This window comes from Centroberyx affinis, unplaced genomic scaffold, assembly GCF_046629955.1.
Source record: "Centroberyx affinis isolate AG114_WGS23_722 - 3 ecotype Tasmania unplaced genomic scaffold, CSIRO-AGI_Caff_v1 ptg000035l_1, whole genome shotgun sequence".
Classification (NCBI taxonomy): domain Eukaryota; kingdom Metazoa; phylum Chordata; class Actinopteri; order Beryciformes; family Berycidae; genus Centroberyx; species Centroberyx affinis.
In genome coordinates this window covers 107,932-127,687 of record NW_027278749.1, presented here as the reverse complement: position 1 = coordinate 127,687, position 19,756 = coordinate 107,932, and the positions used below count along the sequence as shown (strand labels likewise).

At 41.8% G+C, this 19,756-nt stretch overlaps 2 protein-coding genes across 7 annotated transcripts; both read left to right on the top strand.

Annotated features, from left to right (window-relative positions):
- Positions 1–486: 486 nt before the first annotated feature.
- On the top strand, positions 487–13,260 carry usp5 (ubiquitin specific peptidase 5 (isopeptidase T)). Of its 6 annotated transcripts, none has more exons than XM_071516178.1 (20): positions 487–738; positions 1,319–1,447; positions 1,620–1,683; positions 1,787–1,914; positions 3,343–3,488; positions 4,201–4,385; positions 4,552–4,646; positions 5,808–6,001; positions 6,227–6,298; positions 7,351–7,438; positions 7,595–7,720; positions 7,799–7,952; positions 8,326–8,497; positions 8,592–8,680; positions 9,281–9,409; positions 9,905–10,048; positions 10,146–10,288; positions 11,207–11,357; positions 11,536–11,620; positions 12,427–13,260. In XM_071516178.1, the coding sequence occupies exons 1-20, from the start codon at positions 631–633 to the stop codon at positions 12,518–12,520; spliced, it is 2,496 nt and encodes an 831-aa protein (XP_071372279.1). In that variant the 5' UTR covers positions 487–630; the 3' UTR covers positions 12,521–13,260. The 6 variants fall into 6 exon arrangements, with proteins under 6 accessions (XP_071372279.1, XP_071372261.1, XP_071372269.1 ...); XM_071516160.1 differs by having other exon boundaries at positions 9,281–9,478; XM_071516168.1 differs by having other exon boundaries at positions 1,617–1,683.
- A 379-nt stretch (positions 13,261–13,639) lies between these two features.
- LOC139641923 (leukocyte immunoglobulin-like receptor subfamily B member 1) lies at positions 13,640–19,113 on the top strand. The gene is made up of 9 exons (XM_071516599.1): positions 13,640–13,774; positions 15,090–15,131; positions 15,498–15,659; positions 15,805–15,945; positions 16,617–16,850; positions 17,030–17,101; positions 17,296–17,447; positions 18,131–18,198; positions 18,416–19,113. The coding sequence occupies exons 2-9, from the start codon at positions 15,104–15,106 to the stop codon at positions 18,489–18,491; spliced, it is 933 nt and encodes a 310-aa protein (XP_071372700.1). The 5' UTR covers positions 13,640–13,774; positions 15,090–15,103; the 3' UTR covers positions 18,492–19,113.
- The last annotated feature ends 643 nt before the right edge of the window (positions 19,114–19,756 follow it).

Below are 19,756 nucleotides of genomic sequence, written 5' to 3'. Positions count from 1 at the left end.
CCTTAGATAAGATCTATCTAATACAACTCTATTTAACATGTTTAACTGGCAATCCCGCTTCTTTAAATCAGGCTAGAGTAAATTTGTAGATCTGTTTTAATTAGGGACAAATACACATTTTCACTGTTTTGCTGGTTGTTGGTAAATCGACTTGCAATACTTCTATGTAGCCGCAAGAGGGTAGCCGCTGGTTGAATTCAACAGACATTACCGTAAATATAGAAATATTCTATAAACTGACTGGTTTAACGAAAATAATGATTGACGATTACCTATTGTTTGGTGAACTAACTGCAAACACAATCAATTGGCAACGGCCTAAATGCAGACAGAAAATGCAGTCAATTTGGTAAGTGTGACGTTAATCTGAAGTTACTGCATTGAAAATTATGGCAGGTCCCCTTAATCTACAGTTTACGGTAGTTAACCGCAACTCGTGAGCGTGCGGCAGCCGAGTCCGCTCGGCCTTGCCTCGACAACACAAGGCGAGCATCAGTGATTCATTCAGCCAGGCAGACGGGAGAAGACGACCCAAACAACGGACACACTTCCGAGCCGGGGAATCAAAGGCTGGGGTCCAAACTTAGAAGAGCAAGTCTCCCATTGAAAGGCAGAACTAGCTAGCGTGTCATGGCGGAGGTTAGCGACATTTTGATGTCAGTTTTGTCCACAATTCGGGTTCCAAGGCCCGGGGACCGTGTCCACAAAGACGAATGCGCCTTGTCATTTTCCTCGCCGGTGAGCCATCATCCCTTACTTAACCTCAGCTAACAAACAGTGTTGTTTCATTTCTGATTTCATTCCTCTCTTCCTTGATTTTATCTAATGTAACGCTGTATATGTGCTATCCTGCTTTAACTCACTTGCTTCCTTGATTCTCCAGTCACTCAACTATCTAGCAAGCTAAGCTAAGCTAATGCACTGTAATGGAAGCTTAGCTATCCTAGCTTGTTAGCTGGGTTAGTTTAACCGGGTGTGCTGTCAAAGTAGCTAGCAAGCTAACGTGACTGTTTCTTTGGTCTCAACAGTGGCATGACTGTTCCGCCTAGTTTTCAGCATAACCCATAACACCTCAACCTTGACAGTTAAAGTCTCACGGTGGACTTAGCTAGCATTAAAATCAATGTTTAGCTAAATAATAGCAAACGTTAGCATGCTGACTAGACAGCTAGTTTGCTGTGTAATAGTTGATACTGTGTCATGGTCAGACAGTGTTGTGCCTACATTGCCTCTAACTACAACATTCCAGTGTAGTGTCACGCAAAGAGATGAGGATATGCAACAACATTTCACACTACCTGTGTCTTTTTTTCCTCAGGAGAGTGAAGGAGGCCTGTATGTGTGCATGAACAGTTTCCTGGGCTTTGGCAGTCAGTATGTGGACAGGCACCATACCCGAACTGGTCAGCGGGCTTACTTGCACATCACCCGGACCCGTAAGACTCAGGTGATCACAAGTGACTGCTTCAATTGGGCACCTTTCCTAGTTCTTAATATCCTGAAAGCACTGCCCTTTTCCATCTCATAAATGAAGTTTCAAATAGTCATCACAATTTCTTTTGATGTGCAATGCAACACTCTCAACACCCACTGATTCCAAATGTAATTTCCCTCAGAAGGAAGATGACAATAACTCCGGATCCGGACACCCACCTAAGAAAAAGCCCACTAGATTGGCTATAGGTGAGTGCATGGAACAGTATTGACACAAACACAGATGTACAGGTGTCCTCTTATGAGACTTAGTAATATTTTCCTCCCCTCCTACTTCTGGTCTGTCTCCCAGGGATTGAAGGCGGTTTTGATGTGGAGCAGGAGCAGTATGAGGAGGATGTGAAGGTTGTCATCTTCCCTGACAGACAGGAAGTGACCGCAGATGACCTTTGCTCCATGCCTGATGTTGTGAGAGAGCGGGTGAGATATCTTGTCTGTTAGTTCCTCTGTTTTATTGATACAGGACTCACGCCACATCCACACTAATACGTTTTTGTTTTAAAACGCATAACGTTTGCTACGTTTACGCCTAGCGTCCATACTACTCCGGCGTTTTCGGACCCCTAAAACGAAGACTTGTGAAAACACTGCTGACCCTGTTTTAGTTAGAATACTCAGGGATTGCGTTTTAGTCTGGATGGGTGGAAACGGGGACTTTTGAAAACGATGACGCAGACACCCACGTTCGCCGCACACGCCGCCCACGTTTGTCACACACGTGTCACCGTATTTGCTTTGCGACGACTCCCAATCTATGTTTTCCGCCGCCTTGACTGCCTTATACTCATGTGTTTCTTTCTGTAACAGTTCCACCTCATCGTCGGTCCAAGCAAAGAAATCTCTGGTCGTACTTTTCGCCATTGCTGTTCTTCCTCCATAGTATTTTCTGCAACTAAGCAACCAACCGCAGAGTAGACAATCTGCTTCCTGTTTACACCGGCACGCGCATGCCCAGTGTACGTGAATGGTCATGTGATATGCGTTTTCAGGCGTGTTAGTATGGACGGAGATTATTTCTGAAACGCTCGTGTGGACGGAGATCATTTTCGTTTTAAAACGCCATTTTAAAACGAAAACGTATTAGTGTGGATGTGGGCCTAAAGAGCAAATCGATGCCAAGTCACATAGGGCAGGCAAATTGCTGCAGCACTGCTCTCTAGGGGTTGAAAATTTATAGCATGTTGCACTTCGGACCACACCTCAATCAGTGATGTTAAAGCAGGTGTTTTTTTTCTATCAGATGTCAAAGGCAAAATACCTGCTTTGACATCAGCGATTTGGGTGTGGCCCGAAGTGCAGCATGCTTCCAACCCCTAGAGAGCAGTGCAGCAGCAATTTTCTGTCCTATGTGACTTGGTGTTGATTTACTCTTTAAATTAGTCAGTTCATAGTGAGAGACAAAAGGATTTCTGTTACCAGTAAGCTTATCATAATGGCAATATACTACCCTACAATACTATAACAAACTCAAGTATCATGAATATGAAGTTAGTATCACAAATCCATGACAAAGGGGACAAAAAGTAAACGCAGAGATAGAACACAGAGGCTTGCAGCACATTTTGGGAATCTGCATAGCTCTTTGGCTAGTTTGTCATTATATATTTCTTAACATTTGAACATTGGCACACATGTTTTCAAACATTAATTTCACCAACACAGTCTGCATACGGACCATAAACTGTGATACTTCAAGTAATGCAATAGTTCACATTTGATTTTCTTTGATTTCTCAGTTGTCAGGTAAAAGCTTGGCATTGCTATACTGTGACTGAAGTATCATTCATCCCTACCTGTTACATTTAGGTGTATTTTAAATCTCTGTTGATTCGATTGCTGTCCTTCAAGGTGTCTCTGTCCATGGCGGGTCTCATGTCAGCGGACTCAGTGTCTCATACCTTGCAAGTTCAACAATGGGACGGAGAGTTGAGACAGGAGTCACGGCATGCCGTCGACCTCAAACAGCTTGACAACGGACTCAAGATCCCACCCAGGTGAGACATGAGGTCACAACTGTCCCTTCACTACAGTAGGGCTGCCACTAATGATTATTTTCATTATGGATTAATCAATCGACTACTTTTCTCGATTAAGCATTTAGTCTATAAAATGTCAAAAATAATGACAAATGCCCATTACAAGTTACCAGAGCCCAAAGTGATGTCTTAAAATAGTTTACTTAGTGTAGCAGCCAAAAAAAAAAAAAGTATACGGAGAACAGCAATCAAATCTGCATTTGCATTCGTGAAGCTGATACATTTTTAGTCAATTGACTAATCGTTTCAGCATTACACTAGTTATAATGCAGTTCCTTACAGATGAGCTATCTCATTAAACAGCTGCGCTCACTGTATTGTACTGTAAAACGCATAAGAGGATTTACAAAACTGTAAAGAAGGTATCTCTGTCTCTACATACTGTAAAACTTATAATAGTAGCCCAGATGTTTATTAGGGTCAACAATGAAAATGTCCAGGCGATCATGCTTTTACATTCAGGATCCACTGATATATTGATGCACTGAGCAAGCTGTTGTGTCTCCAATAACAGAATCTTTTGCCCAGGTTAGAGATGGCCGTTTTATTTGTCAAAACTTACAAGATCTTCCAGGGAAAGAGACAAGAGTCAAGAGACAAGAGTCAGGCTATTCATTTAGAAGAGGGGTTTATTGGACGTTTTATGATACTTGCCATTTCTCCATCATAGTGGCTGGCGGTGTGAGGTGTGCGATCTGCAGGAGAACCTGTGGATGAACCTGACGGATGGCAAAGTCCTGTGTGGCCGCAGGTATTTTGATGGCTCTGGGGGAAACAACCATGCCCTGCTCCACTTCCAGCAGACTGGACACCCGCTTGCTGTCAAACTGGGCACCATCACCCCAGATGGAGCAGGTAATGACATGGTATAACCGCTCTTCTGCGGTGAAAATGTAAAATATCTATCACCGATATGCACATATAGTGAGTCTCTTTATTTATGAACATTGTTGAACTGCATAAGTGCGTTTGTCTGAATCAAAATACTTCCTTGATTGCTAACTCTTTGTTGTATGTCCAGATGTGTATTCCTATGATGAGGATGACATGGTACTGGATCCCAAGTTACCAGAGCACCTGTCTCACTTTGGCATCGACATGATGACCATGGAGAAGGTAAGATCCTCACAATGAGCTTCTCTGCTTTTTAAGTGGAAGCATATGCCTTTGTTTTCACTTTTGTTTTTTGTATCTAGTGCACAAATTGACCTGTGTAAATCTAAAATGTGCCCACTTTTCCAACTGGTTTTCTACATATCTGATCATGTTCTTCAAGGGAAAGGTACTGCCCAGCCCCCTGCTTTACCATTCGAGTGTGACAAAATTACTCAGAGGTATTGGATTTTTCCCTGTTGGCAGATGTCCAGACAGTTATGGCTGGTTCTGCCTCATAGAGCTGCCATTGATTACATGGTATTAGAGAGGGGTCTGAAATTCAGTAGTAATGTTGGACAGCCAGTAGCTCTTAGAAAACCAATACCTCGCAAAATTCATTTTATCAAACATTTGTCCTGTTCTTCTCCATTTCTCCTTCTTGGCTACCTCTTCTTGACTCTTTTTTTTATATTACTGTCTATCATTTATATCTCATGTATGCTTTTATGTTCACCATATCCACATTATCACATACTGCCTGCTTTTCCCCCTCAATTACTTTCCTCCACACCTGTTTATTCTCCAACTCCCTGCTGCCATTAATTTCTTTGCCACCTGTTTCTCATCTTATGCCAAGCGCAGATTACACGACTGTCAAACACCTAAGATCTCGGTACCTCTCACTGTGTACCATTCTGTAGTTTCTTGTCCTGCCAAAGTAATGGTGCGCACACTTAACGATGTGGCACAGACGGGGGGTGAAGAGGGGTTGTGCTAAAATGAAGCTTGAGAAGGAAGGCCGGCTTGCAGCCCTTACTGTGTGTGCACTCATTTGTGCTGAAAAAAAACAAAAAGCCATGATGATGTTTTGTTTTGTGGTTTCTGCCTGGTTTCATCGCAATGGCTCATTGGCCATTGCTGCTCATCATTCTCAAAACTCGTCTTTACACAACTTGCACTACAAGAGCGTTGCTGATTTTGTGCTGACAAAATCGAACATGTTTGAAAATCTCTGGATGTCTTGAGACGGCGCAAAGACTTGGTCATACTGCCTCTTGAACCCGTGCAAACTTGTTTCAGATCTGAAAAACTTGTCTGGGACAGCTAAATCGGGTCTAAAGTTGTGTAAGTGTGTGCCCAGCTTCACTCAATCTTTTATCTCTTTGTCTTCTTCCCTCTTAGACCGAGAGGACTATGACAGAGCTGGAGATTGCTGTGAACCAGCGGGTGGGTGAGTGGGAGGTGATCCAGGAGTCGGGAACCACCCTGCGGCCCCTGTCGGGCTCCGGCCTGACCGGCATGAAGAACCTGGGCAACAGCTGCTACCTCAACTCTGTCATGCAAGTGCTCTTCACCGTGCCCGACTTCCAGAGCAAGTCAGTACCTCGTCTCTCTCTCAGAACCCCCTACCTCCTGTGCCTCCCAGTTGTTCGGTTGGCCGCAGCACTTGCTGTGCCAAAGCAGTGTGAATCTTTAATATAGTCTACAGTGAAGATATTTCTGCCAAGCTGATCATTACAAGAGTGTTAAAGGTTGATTGATGAGAATAAGATACTGAATGTAAAGAACTTGTTTCATGCCCTTTTATTCATGCCTGCTAGGTATGTGTCTAACATTGACAAGATCTTTGATGAAGCCCCAAGCGACCCCACCCAGGACTTCAAAACCCAAGTGTGAGTGTCCTCTTCTAACTTCCACATACAGTGATAGAAGGCAGTGCAGGAGTTACTCTGCTGTGTAGTTGTTGTCTGTGACTAGCTGTTTTACCAGTAGATGTCACAAAATACTCATCAGTGGCAACGCAGGGAAGTCATGACAAATGTTTGATAAAATGTTACAATAGAAATCCAAAGTCTCTCCACATAGCAGTGTTTATGTAGCACAAATCCCACACACATGCATTCACACACTCAGCTTGTCCTCTTTTTTTCCTTTGTGTCTGAAAGAGGTACCATTGTGCACGCACAGTAGGTGAAAGAACTGGTCCACATAAATACACACACACAGTGTGCCAGCTGTTGGCCATAAAGCCGATTACTGACTCCTTTCCAGGCGGCTACTTTTTGAAAATGTAATTTTTGTTTTCCTCCCGAATCTGACCGCTGTATTGATATCTGCCGTGCCAGACAGACTTATCTCCACACTTTGCCTCACATCCTTTTAGCACTGTGCCAATGCAGGAGAAAATAGATTTGCTCTTGTTGTATCTTATCTAAAATGACAGAGGCTCTCATTGTAAAAACAAAAGTGAAACTTGAAAGTCTGTGTTATGGTCCACACTGCTCATGTGTGTATGTGCTGCACAGTGACTTGACACTTTTTAGTTGTCTCTGATGTGTAGAATTGCCCGACCCTTGGATATAAGGCACAAGTACAGTGCCACTTGTGGACTTCGGCATTGTCCTTACTTGCAGTTCAGTTTGACTCAACACACTGCACTGACAGTTGGCAAGGATGGCTAATTAAGCAATAAGCCCTAATTTGTAATTTCACAATATGTTTGTTGATGTGTATGTGAAGGCCTAGTTCTAATGAACTTTCTCCACTTTTGTTGTTGTGCACAAACTTTTGTATTCCCACCAGAGTCCCCACTCTGATTAGGCATGCCATCATGTTATTTGAAAGACAAAAATACATCTAGGCTTATATCCAAATCCTCCTCATGTGTGAGACTCTATTATGTTGTTGGACGCACACTGATGTCAGCTTTGCTTGTTTATCACAGAGCCAAGCTGGGCTATGGTCTGTTGTCAGGAGAGTATTCCAAACCAGCACCAGATCCCGGCGATGAACAGAGCGCGTCTGAACCTAGGGTAAGAAGAAACAATCATTTACAGTGGATTTACAAGTCGGGGCTTTAACAGATGTCCCTGGAACATCTGGGATTTACTCCCAGAAATGAGCGAGAACATGGTCCAGCTAATATTAATTCTTACTGCTGACAAATCCTGCTTATACTTTGTTTCCAGGGAGACCAAATCGGCATAGCACCACGAATGTTCAAAGCACTTGTTGGGCGGGGCCACCCAGAGTTCTCCACCAATCGGCAGCAGGATGCTCAGGAGTTTTTATTGCACTTCATAAACATGGTGGAGGTAAAGTTGAGCTCACTCTGCCCCTCTTTTTCTGGTCCCCAGCACTTCCCCTACATCATTATTTCCTTTCACCCACAGAGGAACTGTCGCTCTGGGCCCAACCCATCCGAAGCCTTCAGGTTCCTGGTGGAGGAGAGGATTGTGTGTCAACAGTCACAGAAAGCCAAGTACACACAGCGGGTGGATTATATTCTCCAGCTGCCTGTGCTCATGGACCAGGCCACCAACACAGGTGAGAGGCTGATGGGATACTAGTGCTAACTAAGGGGGGCAGGAAGCGGGTGTGTTTTTGAAGCCAAATTTTGACACTGTGGGTGAATGTTGCTGTAGTGACCACACTGAACGCACTAATGCAAATCTTCACACTGCGCTGTAGGAAGGAACGAAAGAGGCTGCAAATATTTATCATGTATATCAATGCTGTAAGCTTGTTTAATTATGATCAGAGGTGGTGAATGCATAGAGAGTCCTGTTGTAAGGTAATTGAATAGGGATTCTGTATGTGTTGGACATGATCCTTTTTTTGGTTTGATGCCCCGTGCTGTTTAGGAGAACACAGTGGAGTGCAAGGTCTTTATTGTGTTTATTGTCTTCCTCTCTAACAGAGGAGCTGCAGGAGGCGGAGCGTCGGCGTGAGGAGGCGGACTCTTCAGCAGGCCCTGCCCCAACAGTGCGAGCCCAAATCCCCTTCACAGCTTGCATGGCAGCTCTCAGCGAACCAGAGATCCTCACAGACTTCTGGAGCTCAGCTGTGCAGGCCAAGACCACTGCTACCAAGTAGGGAGAAAGAGCCATGCTCATACTGAAAGTTTTTCTTTGGAACAAATCATAAGATGTGTTTATTAACGTCAGCTTTTGTCCCATTTGTCAGAACAACCCGCTTTGCCTCTTTCCCTGACCACCTGGTTATCCAGATTAAGAAGTTCACCTTTGGCCTTGACTGGGTCCCGAAAAAACTGGGTGAGCAAAAGTTTATAGTGATAAATATTTGTCTTAAAGAGACAAACATTTTTTGTTGCTGTGCACAAACTTCTGTACTCCTACCAGAGATGGGCATGTCTACTCGCTGATCAGGCATTTCAATAATGTTCAAAATGATCCTTCTGTGAGGAGGAGTACAGTGTTTTGGTGTAACCTTAGCTTGTTTACCACCAAGACAAACTGGGCTACAGTATTGGGTTCCTACAAAAGTCTGGAAGTTCTGGAAAACTATTGAACTCAATATGATCATTTCCAGGTATTGGAAAGTTTTGGAATTGGATAAAAAGTTTGGAAAGTTTTACCATGATACACTTACAATAATTCATTTTATGTAAGCCCACTGTCATTTAACATGTTGTGATATTTGTTTTTATGAAGATTAATCTTGAGGTATTGCGTGATATTGCCTTGTTGACAGCCAGTGTCAGAATAAATTATATTGGAACGCCAGCCAAAATCCTTGAGTCCTTGGTGAAAGTATGGAAATTTGAAATTGAAAATCTGGAGGAACCCAGACAGCAGTAGGTGATGGATAATTGAAAAAATCGTTTTAATGGTGTTTGATTTTGTTCTGTGCAGACGTGAGCATTGACGTTCCTGACACTCTGGATCTGAGTGCGCTTCGTGGGACCGGCCAGCAGCCAGGGGAGGAGCTTCTACCGGAGGTGGCCCCGCCCCCACTCATGACCCCAGACGTGGAGGTCAAAGGTATCCTGGGTTCCCATGGCAACGAGGAGGACGACTCGCTCTACTCCCCACTGCTGTGTCAGTCTGTCTGTCGTTTCTGCTCTTTTCCTCCTTCCTCGGTGATACTGTTTTTTCTCCGCCCTTGTTTGTTCCTTTCCACCTTTTCGTTTTTCCTCTGTGTTTTGCATGTGACTTTGTGTTACCTCATGATTTGTTTACTTTTGCATCGTGTGAGGTGATTGATTTTACATTTCAAATGATGGCAGCCATGTCTAAGTATATAAGTAAGTCTTTTAATATGTTATTTTCATTGTTTTACCTTGTGTCAGAAGAACCATTTATTATATTTTTTTTCACTTTTGTTTAAACAAAGGATGTGCTCAGGGACACAAAAAGCAGGACAATGATGTTCTTCTTATAGTTCACAATAAATGGAAAAAGTTACATCCCGGTGAAATAAACTTTCCAGAGTACATCCAAGTAATTCAACCCTCTCTCCTCTTGACACACACTCAGCCCCAGTCCTGGATGACTCCACTGTGTCCCAGTTATGTGAAATGGGATTCCCACTGGAGGCCTGCAGGAAAGCAGTGTACTACACTGGGAACACTGGAATCGATGCTGCCATGAACTGGGTCATGGGCCATATGGATGACCCAGGTGGGTAGAGCATTGGAAATTAACCAGTGAGCTAATAATCAATCAGTTTCACTGCTGTTCTCAGTCTGCATAATCTTCTGTTTATGATTGGCTGCAGACTTCTCTGCCCCCCTGGTGTTGCCTGGCTGCAGCTCCGCCCCTGGGACCACACCCACTGAGAGCCTGTCTGAGGAGCATCTGGCAACGATCGTCTCCATGGGCTTCAGCCGAGACCAGGCTACCAAAGCACTTAGAGCCACGGTTAGAAACTGATTGATTCAACTGCATCCAATTAGAGATGGGGAATTTGACTAATTTAAAAGTAAAACTGTGCCAAAACAGGCATAGCCGTCCCCTATTTTTTCCGACAGTGACGTAACCACAGTTCCATCATTCCTCGAATTTTGTACTCTGGTTTGATAACGTTCATCATTTGCCTCAATCCCACAACAAAAATTAGCAGCAGCATGGCACTCAAGTGGAGTTGCGTTAGCACCAGTAGGAAGTTAAATTTGAATTATCTCCAGTTTGGCTTGGCAGAGTTTGCCAACAATGTTGCCAACAACAGTGTCTGTGACAAAATTATTCTCTGTAGCTCCCACTACCTTTTCCAGTATTACTTGTCCTGAGAATGTTCTCACACTCACAAACTACCCCACTTGTAGGTTGGTTGTGGCCTGTGACCTAGGTGACAAATGATGACTTATTTTTTTGTCACCATTGATAACATAGAATATGTCAATTGATTTTTTTTTAATTCATATTGATGAGCAGAGGATGTAGTGCTTTAATAACAGTACAGAGGTTCAATTCAGTCTAACCAATGAATGTTTCCATTGAATATTACTATTGAGAAACATTTGGCCATGCCTACAAATTAATTTTCAGGGTATTTTGAATTCTTTATTAAAGCATCACAACCCAAGTAAATAATTACAACTACCATATAGTACTATTTGTCAAAGAATAGTTAAGTGCTCCCATCCCTCCATCCAATGTATTGTGCAGTGAATAAATGTTTCTATTTTCTGGTCAACCCTTGAAGAAATGGCATCAGTCGTCACTGACTCTCTAACTCTTAAAGTATAATATCAAAAGGGACTACTCAAAAAGATCACTTTACCAAAACCTGTACTTGTCCATGTCGTCTGACAATATGGCTGTTCTTCTGTGTCCCAGAGTAATGTCCTGGAGCGGGCAGTCGACTGGATCTTCTCCCACCTGGATGACCTGGAGTCCATGGATGTGTCTGAAGGAGGCCGCTCAGCGGGGGACAGTGAGGGGAGCAGGGAGCCTCCGCCTGGGCCGCGAGTCAGAGACGGACCAGGCAGTGAGTCCAGGAGAGAAGGAGGGGAAAGGAGAGATCAGCTCAGAATATGTCCTTATGAATTAGTTGCAGGGATCTGATGAGAAACTCAAAATGTCAAGTCACATTTCTGTTTTTGGAAGTAACATATTAGTTTTTTAATAATTTACAGTTCAATAACTGGCTCCTTTCTGTTGTCCAGAGTATGAGCTCTTTGCATTCATCAGCCACATGGGGACAAGCACAATGTGCGGCCACTATGTCTGTCACATCAAGAAGGACCAACAGTAAGTACTTCACTGCACTCTGTGCTTCTATGAATATTTTACTGTTTCAAAACCCTAACCTGTCGTTTTTGAAGGGTAGAACCTACTGTTAAAAAATCTTTTTGAAACTGTCAGATCCTGTAAGTAGTAAAGTAGAATGCAGATCCATTTTTCCCCAGTGTTCCAAAACGACAAAAATGCGAATGTCACAATATATTTGTGTGTATATTATATGCTGTCAGTTCTCTATTCAGTATTTCAGTTATGCAGTATGACAGTGAAAAATCATCTTTAAAAAAATCCAATTGATTGAAGTAGTGGGGGTGGCAGTGGCTCAGCAGGGGGCACCATACTCCACTTCTAGTTTGGGCCTTAAACCGTTCCATAGCTATTGATGTGAACACAGTACAAAGTACTAACCTTTGGTAGATTTGAAAAGTTCAAATGGTATATATCCATCTGGGGAGAAAAAAACTCATTACCTGAACTTAATCGAGATAAGATGAAACTTTAATTATCCCTGTGGGGAAATTAGTTTCATCCCATATCTTGAAAATATAAAGGATTCTGTCTGTACAGCTGTGATGCTCCTTTCAACACAGGACTGAAATTATCTACTAGACTATCCCTCATAAAGTACTATAATTTGTTTTAATGTTATGCTGTCAATCACTTGGTAACAGTAGGTGTCACTTTTCTCAAGTGGTGGTTAATTCATGCTGGAATTAGACTCTTTCATTATGTGCCACCCTGTTGAGTATACACCATCAAATCCATAACCTGTCCATAATCAAGTGGCTCTTTGTGAACTGTGTTCTCATTCTCAGGTGGGTCATCTTCAACGATCAGAAAGTGTGTGCGTCAGAGAAGCCGCCCAAAGACCTGGGATACCTCTACTTCTACCGGAGAGTGGCTGAATGAGACGAAGGAGAGTCAGACTTTGAGTGAGGGAGGAGAGTGTGGACGCTAACACAAATGCACACACAACACAACATGCATAGTCGCACCCCACCAAGCTACTAAGAATGCCCTGGCACGCTTCAGAACTGACAAAATTAGGTTGTAAATACACTTCTCAGATGGCTTATGTACACACTTACATAAATTGGTGCAGATGTACAGTTACGGTGTTGGGGAGGGAGATGTTTCTTTTGATCGCTTGAATACACACCAAACGTTAGTGGGACTTTTGTTGCTAGGCTGTTGGTCCATTCACTCCTTAGTATGTTTGCTCCACTATTACTATCAATCCACATTCTGTCAGTTTCCATCGGCATCAGTGGACACTGCCCCTCCCCATCAAAACATGTTGCTCCCAACCCCCTCCCTCTTTTATTGGACAGTGGCAGCTTTGATGTCATCACTTCAGCCAAGCACCACCTTCCTCCTCCCCCTCCTCCTTCTCTAACCGTTTCAATGAGGAAGTAAATAACAGTTCAACATCCACGATAAGAGAAAACGTCATTAAAATAAAAAAATATACAGCTCAAATGTGTGTTTTAAAAAAATTAAATAAATAAGTCAAACACCAAACCAAACTGGTTGTTCTTTAGAGTGCGGTGAGGGTGATATCTGGGTGTTTTTTTTTGTTCTATTTTGTTTTTATTTTGCAAAAAAAAATCCTTTGTTACTTTTGCTCTGACAAATAAAGACTTGTCTTTCTGCCATTCTGTCTTCGGTGTGATTGAGTTGGCAGGGATTTGGTTTGATCATAATATACATTTCCAGTAGCTACAATTGGTCTATTTATAAAATGTGTTATGTGTTATAATTTTGACATCATACATTAAAAACCACAGTGGTGGATAAGATTACATTATTTGATTATTTTACACGTTTTTGTGAGGCAGCCTAGTTTAGGCTATTTGAAAAGGAGTGTTTTGAAGTGAGCGTACACTTATTTGCTGAACTTAAGGTAAAATCTAGACCGTGTAAGAAATCCCAGGCCTAGTTTGCAAGAAAGTGCATCATGAGCAAACCCACAAAGAGCTGGGGGTTGCATTGGCCTACAACTTTCCAAACTGCAGTTTTCTTCTTAGATCTCTTCCGCCCTCAACACCCTTTGCATCCTTGCACTGTCGTCTTCGATGAAATGAAGCACTGAGAGGATAAAGAAAGATTATTTTAGCCTTTTTTTAATTGCATGAACCACACTGCATTAATCTACGGTTCCAGGTAAGTTTTGAAACTAGACTTGAAAACAATTTTTATGTTGTAAGATAAAACACATGGATTTTATTTTACCATTCGGAAAACATTTTCTTATTTCAAACATGTACAATATTTACAAATGTCAAAGACTAAACGTAATGATGGGTGCATCCATTTCAGCCAAACAAAAAAGTGACACTTCAGTTTGTAACCATAGCTTCTTATTTATAAATTTAAGAGTCGATTAGGTTCCTGTCTTCCATCTTCGTATCCGACTCTAATCGTTGTGTATTGTATTTGAAACCCTTTATTAGAGTTTTAATTAAATGTTGAAGTTTAAGTTCCTCAACTGTGGAAAGGGAAAATGTGCCTTATTGGCACTTTGGGTGCTTCAGACTTGTTGTGTATATGTCCAAATCAACCTAATTATAGCTCTGAGAAATGCTTTATGATCTCTTTTTATGTCTCTTTATTGCTCAGTCACTGTGGTGAATCAATTCATGATAATATGTAAAAAAGAAAATTAGCTTGTTTTGAAATGAATTTGGGTGCAGTTGTCTAATTTACTTATTAATTTTAATCTGAGCAGACTCTAATTATTGTGGTAATTTGAAGCAGCCAAAATGATAGTTAATAATAGTTATAGTTTGTGGTTTTAAAATGACAATTTGTACAATTAGTCTCAAGTATTATATGTTTATGAATTTGATTCTAAAAGCTCTCGAAATTATGCAACTCAGGCCGTGAAGCTGGCTTACCACAGAGCAGTAAGTGAGTGATAAATGGTGTGTCAGCATTTTAATATGAATTTTCTCCCCTCAGTTGCCCTATGCTGGAAGAAACTGCACGCCAAAATTATTGCTTTAATGCGCTTTTGTTATCTGATGCACATCTCAGATAAAATAGGGATAGGCCTACAAAGCATTTTAACATGCATTATTGATGACTTTAATTAAATACAAAAGGGATAACAAAAAAAGTGTTGGAATTTCTCAAGTACAGTGACATCGTTTCAATTGTTTTTTTTACATTTGTGAAGCTAAGTTTTAAATCTGTTTAATATGAGAGAGAGAAAGAGAGACAGAAAGAGAGGGAGAGAGAGACAGAGGAAGGAAGTAGTGAAGTAGCTCGGTGGTTAGGGATCACATGCTCTTTGGTGAGGCATATGGTGTTCATCTCAAACAGAAGCTCGGTGTGGTATTCTCTATCCTGGAATAAACAACTGAATCACATTGTTCTCCGTCACTCCATAACTGCTGTGATAAATGAGAATGTGATTTTGTTATTACAGAAATGTAAATTATTACTACTGTTACTCACACTCCCATCATCCTCTCAGATCCAATATCAGATATGAGGAACATCATGTGGTTTGGCTTTGGTGAGTGAATATACTTGTGAAACACACTTGTAAATAATCATGTAAAATAAAAGTTTTGGAAGTATACAGTGAGTTGACAATAAGATATGAAGATCCTGATAATGTGTCTGTGACACTTTAAGAAGTCATTTCATTAAGATTTTTTGTCTGCATATGAAAAATGAACATTAACTGATGGTAATCTTCCCAAATGCCTAAAGACACCCTGAAATTAAACCTGACAATTTGCCTTTTCACCTCACATCCAAAGTCATAAGAATATCATGCAAAACCATCAATTTGTCAGTGTCTAAATACACAAAGCTCATTGTATTCTCATGTGACTGTTAATAATTGAAGCGTGTGTGTGTGCTCCCCTCTCCTCAGTGCTGGGCGCACTTTCAGCTGCAGGTAACGTGATCCACACGAAATCAGGGGAGCGTGCCAAGATCGCGTGTGGGGCCGGCACCATTCGGAAGGAAGTGCAATGGATGCGTGGAAATGATTTGATTATGTCCAGGAATGTGAAGACCGGCAGCGGGCGCAAAGGTAGACAAGAGAAGAGAGACAGAGGACATTGTAAACGAGCATTATGGAAAAAGCAATCTGTTGACACAAATACCGCACAATATATTGTGTTACAACAGTAACTGTTGTTCATTACATTAACATTAACATCTATTGTCTACTTTAGGCAGAATTCCCATATTTTTCAGGTCAAAGTTGATACAGGATAGGGATCTGGAGATCTCTAAAGTGGAGGAAGCAGATGCTGGACTGTTGACCTGTTTTGCGGATGGGACGCCTCACCACCACACACTTTTAGTGGTCACAGGTAGTAACATGTTCTCAGCAGACTAATCACAGTTAATCACAGAAAGGTATACGCAAAGGCCTATATAAATACTTGTCTGCTTGCTGGCACTCATTGTATTATCCTATGTGACAAACCTATCTGACACCTAATCAAAACAAACCAAGAAAGGTATTTGAAAATACTCTTTGAAGAAACATATTACCTCACTAATTATTCTGATACTTCCAACAAAGATTTAAGAAATAGTCTACCACAGATCAATTTTACTCATAAGAATCGGTTCACCCAAGCTACTATGTAATTAAGTGAGAAGAATTCATTTACAAAATTAAAAGGTTGGAAGCCACTTCAATGAAAAAGGTGAAAATGTATTGTTTCTAAAACAATGTTTACATATATATGGAAAAAAAAAAAGAATCACCTGAAGTTCATCATTCAATATCTCTATAATGTAGAGGATCCAGTCTGCCATTTTGTCAACCAAGGACTTAAGTTACTCACTCTCCTTCAAAAAGCATAATTTTGCACTCCCAATCATTTTATCCAATCACTTTTTTCTAATGGCGGATATGTCAGTCCGGAAGGAATTCTTCGCTGGTAGTTCAGCTCAGCCTGCCCTTCTCTTTGTGATTCTCCCCATATCCTCTCTCCCCCCCTCTCTCCCCCTCTCTCTCCCCTCTCTGCGTCAGTCTCGGTCAGCCCCTCCGCTGATCTCCAGCTGGGCGGCGAGGCTACGCTCCAGTGTCAGGTAAAAGGGCCGGACCCCGAATTTACAGTGGAGTGGGAGAAGCCAGATGGAGGATCAGGAGTGCCATCACCAGTCCATCTCAACCCTGTAGCCAACACAGACGCAGGGACCTGGAGGTGTAAGTTCTCTTGGCACGGGGAGCCGTACGAGGAGACCCTAGACGTCAAAGTTAAAGGTAGGACACTGGCTTCTACCAAAGTCCTTGTGTTGACTCCGTATACTTGCCCCTGGCTAAAGCAGCTAAACAACATATAGCACGATTTATTTTCAAGGATTATTTGACAACTGAATAATGCATGACCACCCTATAAGCACTGAGGGGGGTACTGATATGTGGTGTATTTTCCCTTTCAGAGCCTGAACCTACTAGTAGACTGCCCCCGTCCTCAAGCCCACAGGACATCATTACGCCAACCTGCCCCAAATGTATGTATAACCGGGATTCACTATTCCATTCCAAAATCACAGTTTCATTCCCCAGATCAATGAGAGCTGCTTGCGTGTCGCCTGGACCTAAACTGTCTGACTCTGCACACATCTTGCCTGGATCGATTCTTCGCTGGATTTGGCTTTGACTTATTATTGTTATTCTTGCTCTCTCTCACGGTCCATTTTTAAAGGTCGACCACGTGCCAAGGGCCCCCAGCCTGATAAGTCGGGGTGGCTGGGGCTCAGCCTGTGGATGTGGGTTGCAGTGGGAGTGGGCTGCCTGGTCCTGGTTCTGCTGATCATCTCTATCATTGTCGTGCACCAGAGGATCAAAAGAAGGCGGGTAAGGACAGAGCAGTGGTGGAAAGAGTACTCAAATGTCCTACTCAAGTAGAAGTACTGTTACTTTGCTGATATTTTACTTAACTAGAAGTAAAAGTGGTGTGAAATCCTACTTACATAAAAGTAAAAAGTAGGTCTTTTAAAATGTATTTTAAGTTGCGTTTTAGAAAAGAGAACATTTTTAGATGTGATCTTTCCAATGCAATTCTAAAAGGACAGAGTTCAAACTAGATTCCTTTAATTGGAAAACTTTGAAATTACAAAATAAAGTGCACAAACAAAGTAAAGCCAGATTCTCTTCTTTGCTGACTGTTCACTGCGAATGGTTCCACAGTTGGCCAATTTACAATTGTGCTCTAGGAGTGCCTGCAAAATTTGAAACTCTGTCATGGAGGTGATTTAAAATGTAGCAAAGTACAGTATGTCAGTAAAAACATACTTAAATAAAAGTAAAATTACTGACTTACTACAATGGAATACTCCAAAATGTATACAAAAAAGCTACTCAATTACAGTAACATGAGTAAATGTGATCAGTTACTTCCACCCTTGGGAAAGAGACTCCAGAAAACTGTCTGAGAAATCCTCACATGCTGCTTTGCAAATTGCAATCAGAGGGTTGAATGAGTGGAGATGGGCTGATGGAGTGAATGAATCAATGAAAACGTGATTCTTTTCCCGTAGCGAAAGGCCCAGAAGCTGAAGAGCATCAGGCAGCCGCTGAGGGCCAAGAACTACTGCCAGTGTAACGGGTAAATGTTCTTAACCAGCTTCTATCTCACAAAAAAACCCTGCCTCTATCCACTTTCTAATAATCTCTGTTCACTTTATAGATACTTTCTAATAGACCCTATTCACTTTATGCCAGCGACTGTTTGACCTTCATAGACACCGTGCCTCTTCCCAAGTACTTCATTATTGTGTAATAATTAGTGTGAAAACTTGTCTTCTTCCCCCTCTTTATCACAGCCCAGCAGCTACGGCAGCACCGCCGCGAGGACGGCAGAGAGAGAAGCCATCAAGCCTCCCTCGGCAACAGCGCTAATGGAGTGACATGAAAAGACAGATTGAAGAGCGAGAGATAGAGGAGAAGAGAGGGACGGAGAGAGCGAGAGAAAGGGGAAAGAGAGGGGAATAGATAGAGATAGAGAGGAAGGAGAGAGGGAGGAGGGAGAGAGAGAGAGGCAGAGAGAGAGAGGACCCCAGAGTGAATATGGCATGAATGTAAATGGGCTTTCAAATGCTCTTGATGAAAATAAAAATCAAATGTAATGATGTGGGCACTTTTAGCTTTTGCACTCAATGCAACCAGTGAACTGAATGCAAATGCACCAAAAGGCAGCCACTGCAGAATGAAACAGCCACAACATACTTAGGCTTAGTTTATGGAGCCTATTAACATTTTAAGCCTATTATATCATTATGTACTCGCACATTATACAGAGCATTGTCAAATGAATATGTACCGCTTTGCATCTTCAATTACATTCGGTTGAATTCCATGTATTTTCAACTTTTCTGTTTTTCTGTGTTTTCAACTGTATTTTATAGACTTTATGTATACTTTATGTTCTGTTTTTTCTTTTTTTTATGTTTTAAATGAAAGGATTGAACAATTGTATTGAAATTTGATCAGATTTTTTCCCCGTTCAATAAAAGATAAGGATATATCAGCCATTTCTGAAGATTATTGCTCGGAATTATTCACTATTTCACGGAAATATCAGAGGTTCTCTTTCTACTTTAATTGCATAGTAAGATTTTACAGTAACTGTGGCTCTGAGACACTGGTTCAGCTGTACAGAAAATCCCCCAGAACTGGTGCAGACAGGTGTTGAGAACGGTACAGCACTACACTTACTGAAATACACAGTAAAACACCTGTCAACACTCTGCTATCACACCAGACCATCAATGGCCCAAATTCAGCTGTACTAAAGAGGCAAAAAACATTGTATTTAGACATTGCTAGAGTTAAGGTTTCTCTTGTTTTGTAACATTAACCTACGTCATGTGAATCTTACATGAGTTACGCATGGTTTATCTCCTTCTGCTGTTGTGTGTGTGCGTGTGTGTGTGTCTGTGTCTGTGTGTCTGTGTATGTGTGTGATTGTTGTGTGTATATGTCTGACTATGTATACTCTATGTAATCCATCAGCACATATACCATAGGGAGGATAGGATCATAGTGCAGTCTAACTTCTGTGTGTGTGTGTGTGTGTGTGTGTGAGAGAGAGTGTGTGTGTGTCTGTGTGTGATTGTTGTGTGTATATGTCTGACTATGTATACTCTATGTAATCCATCAGCACA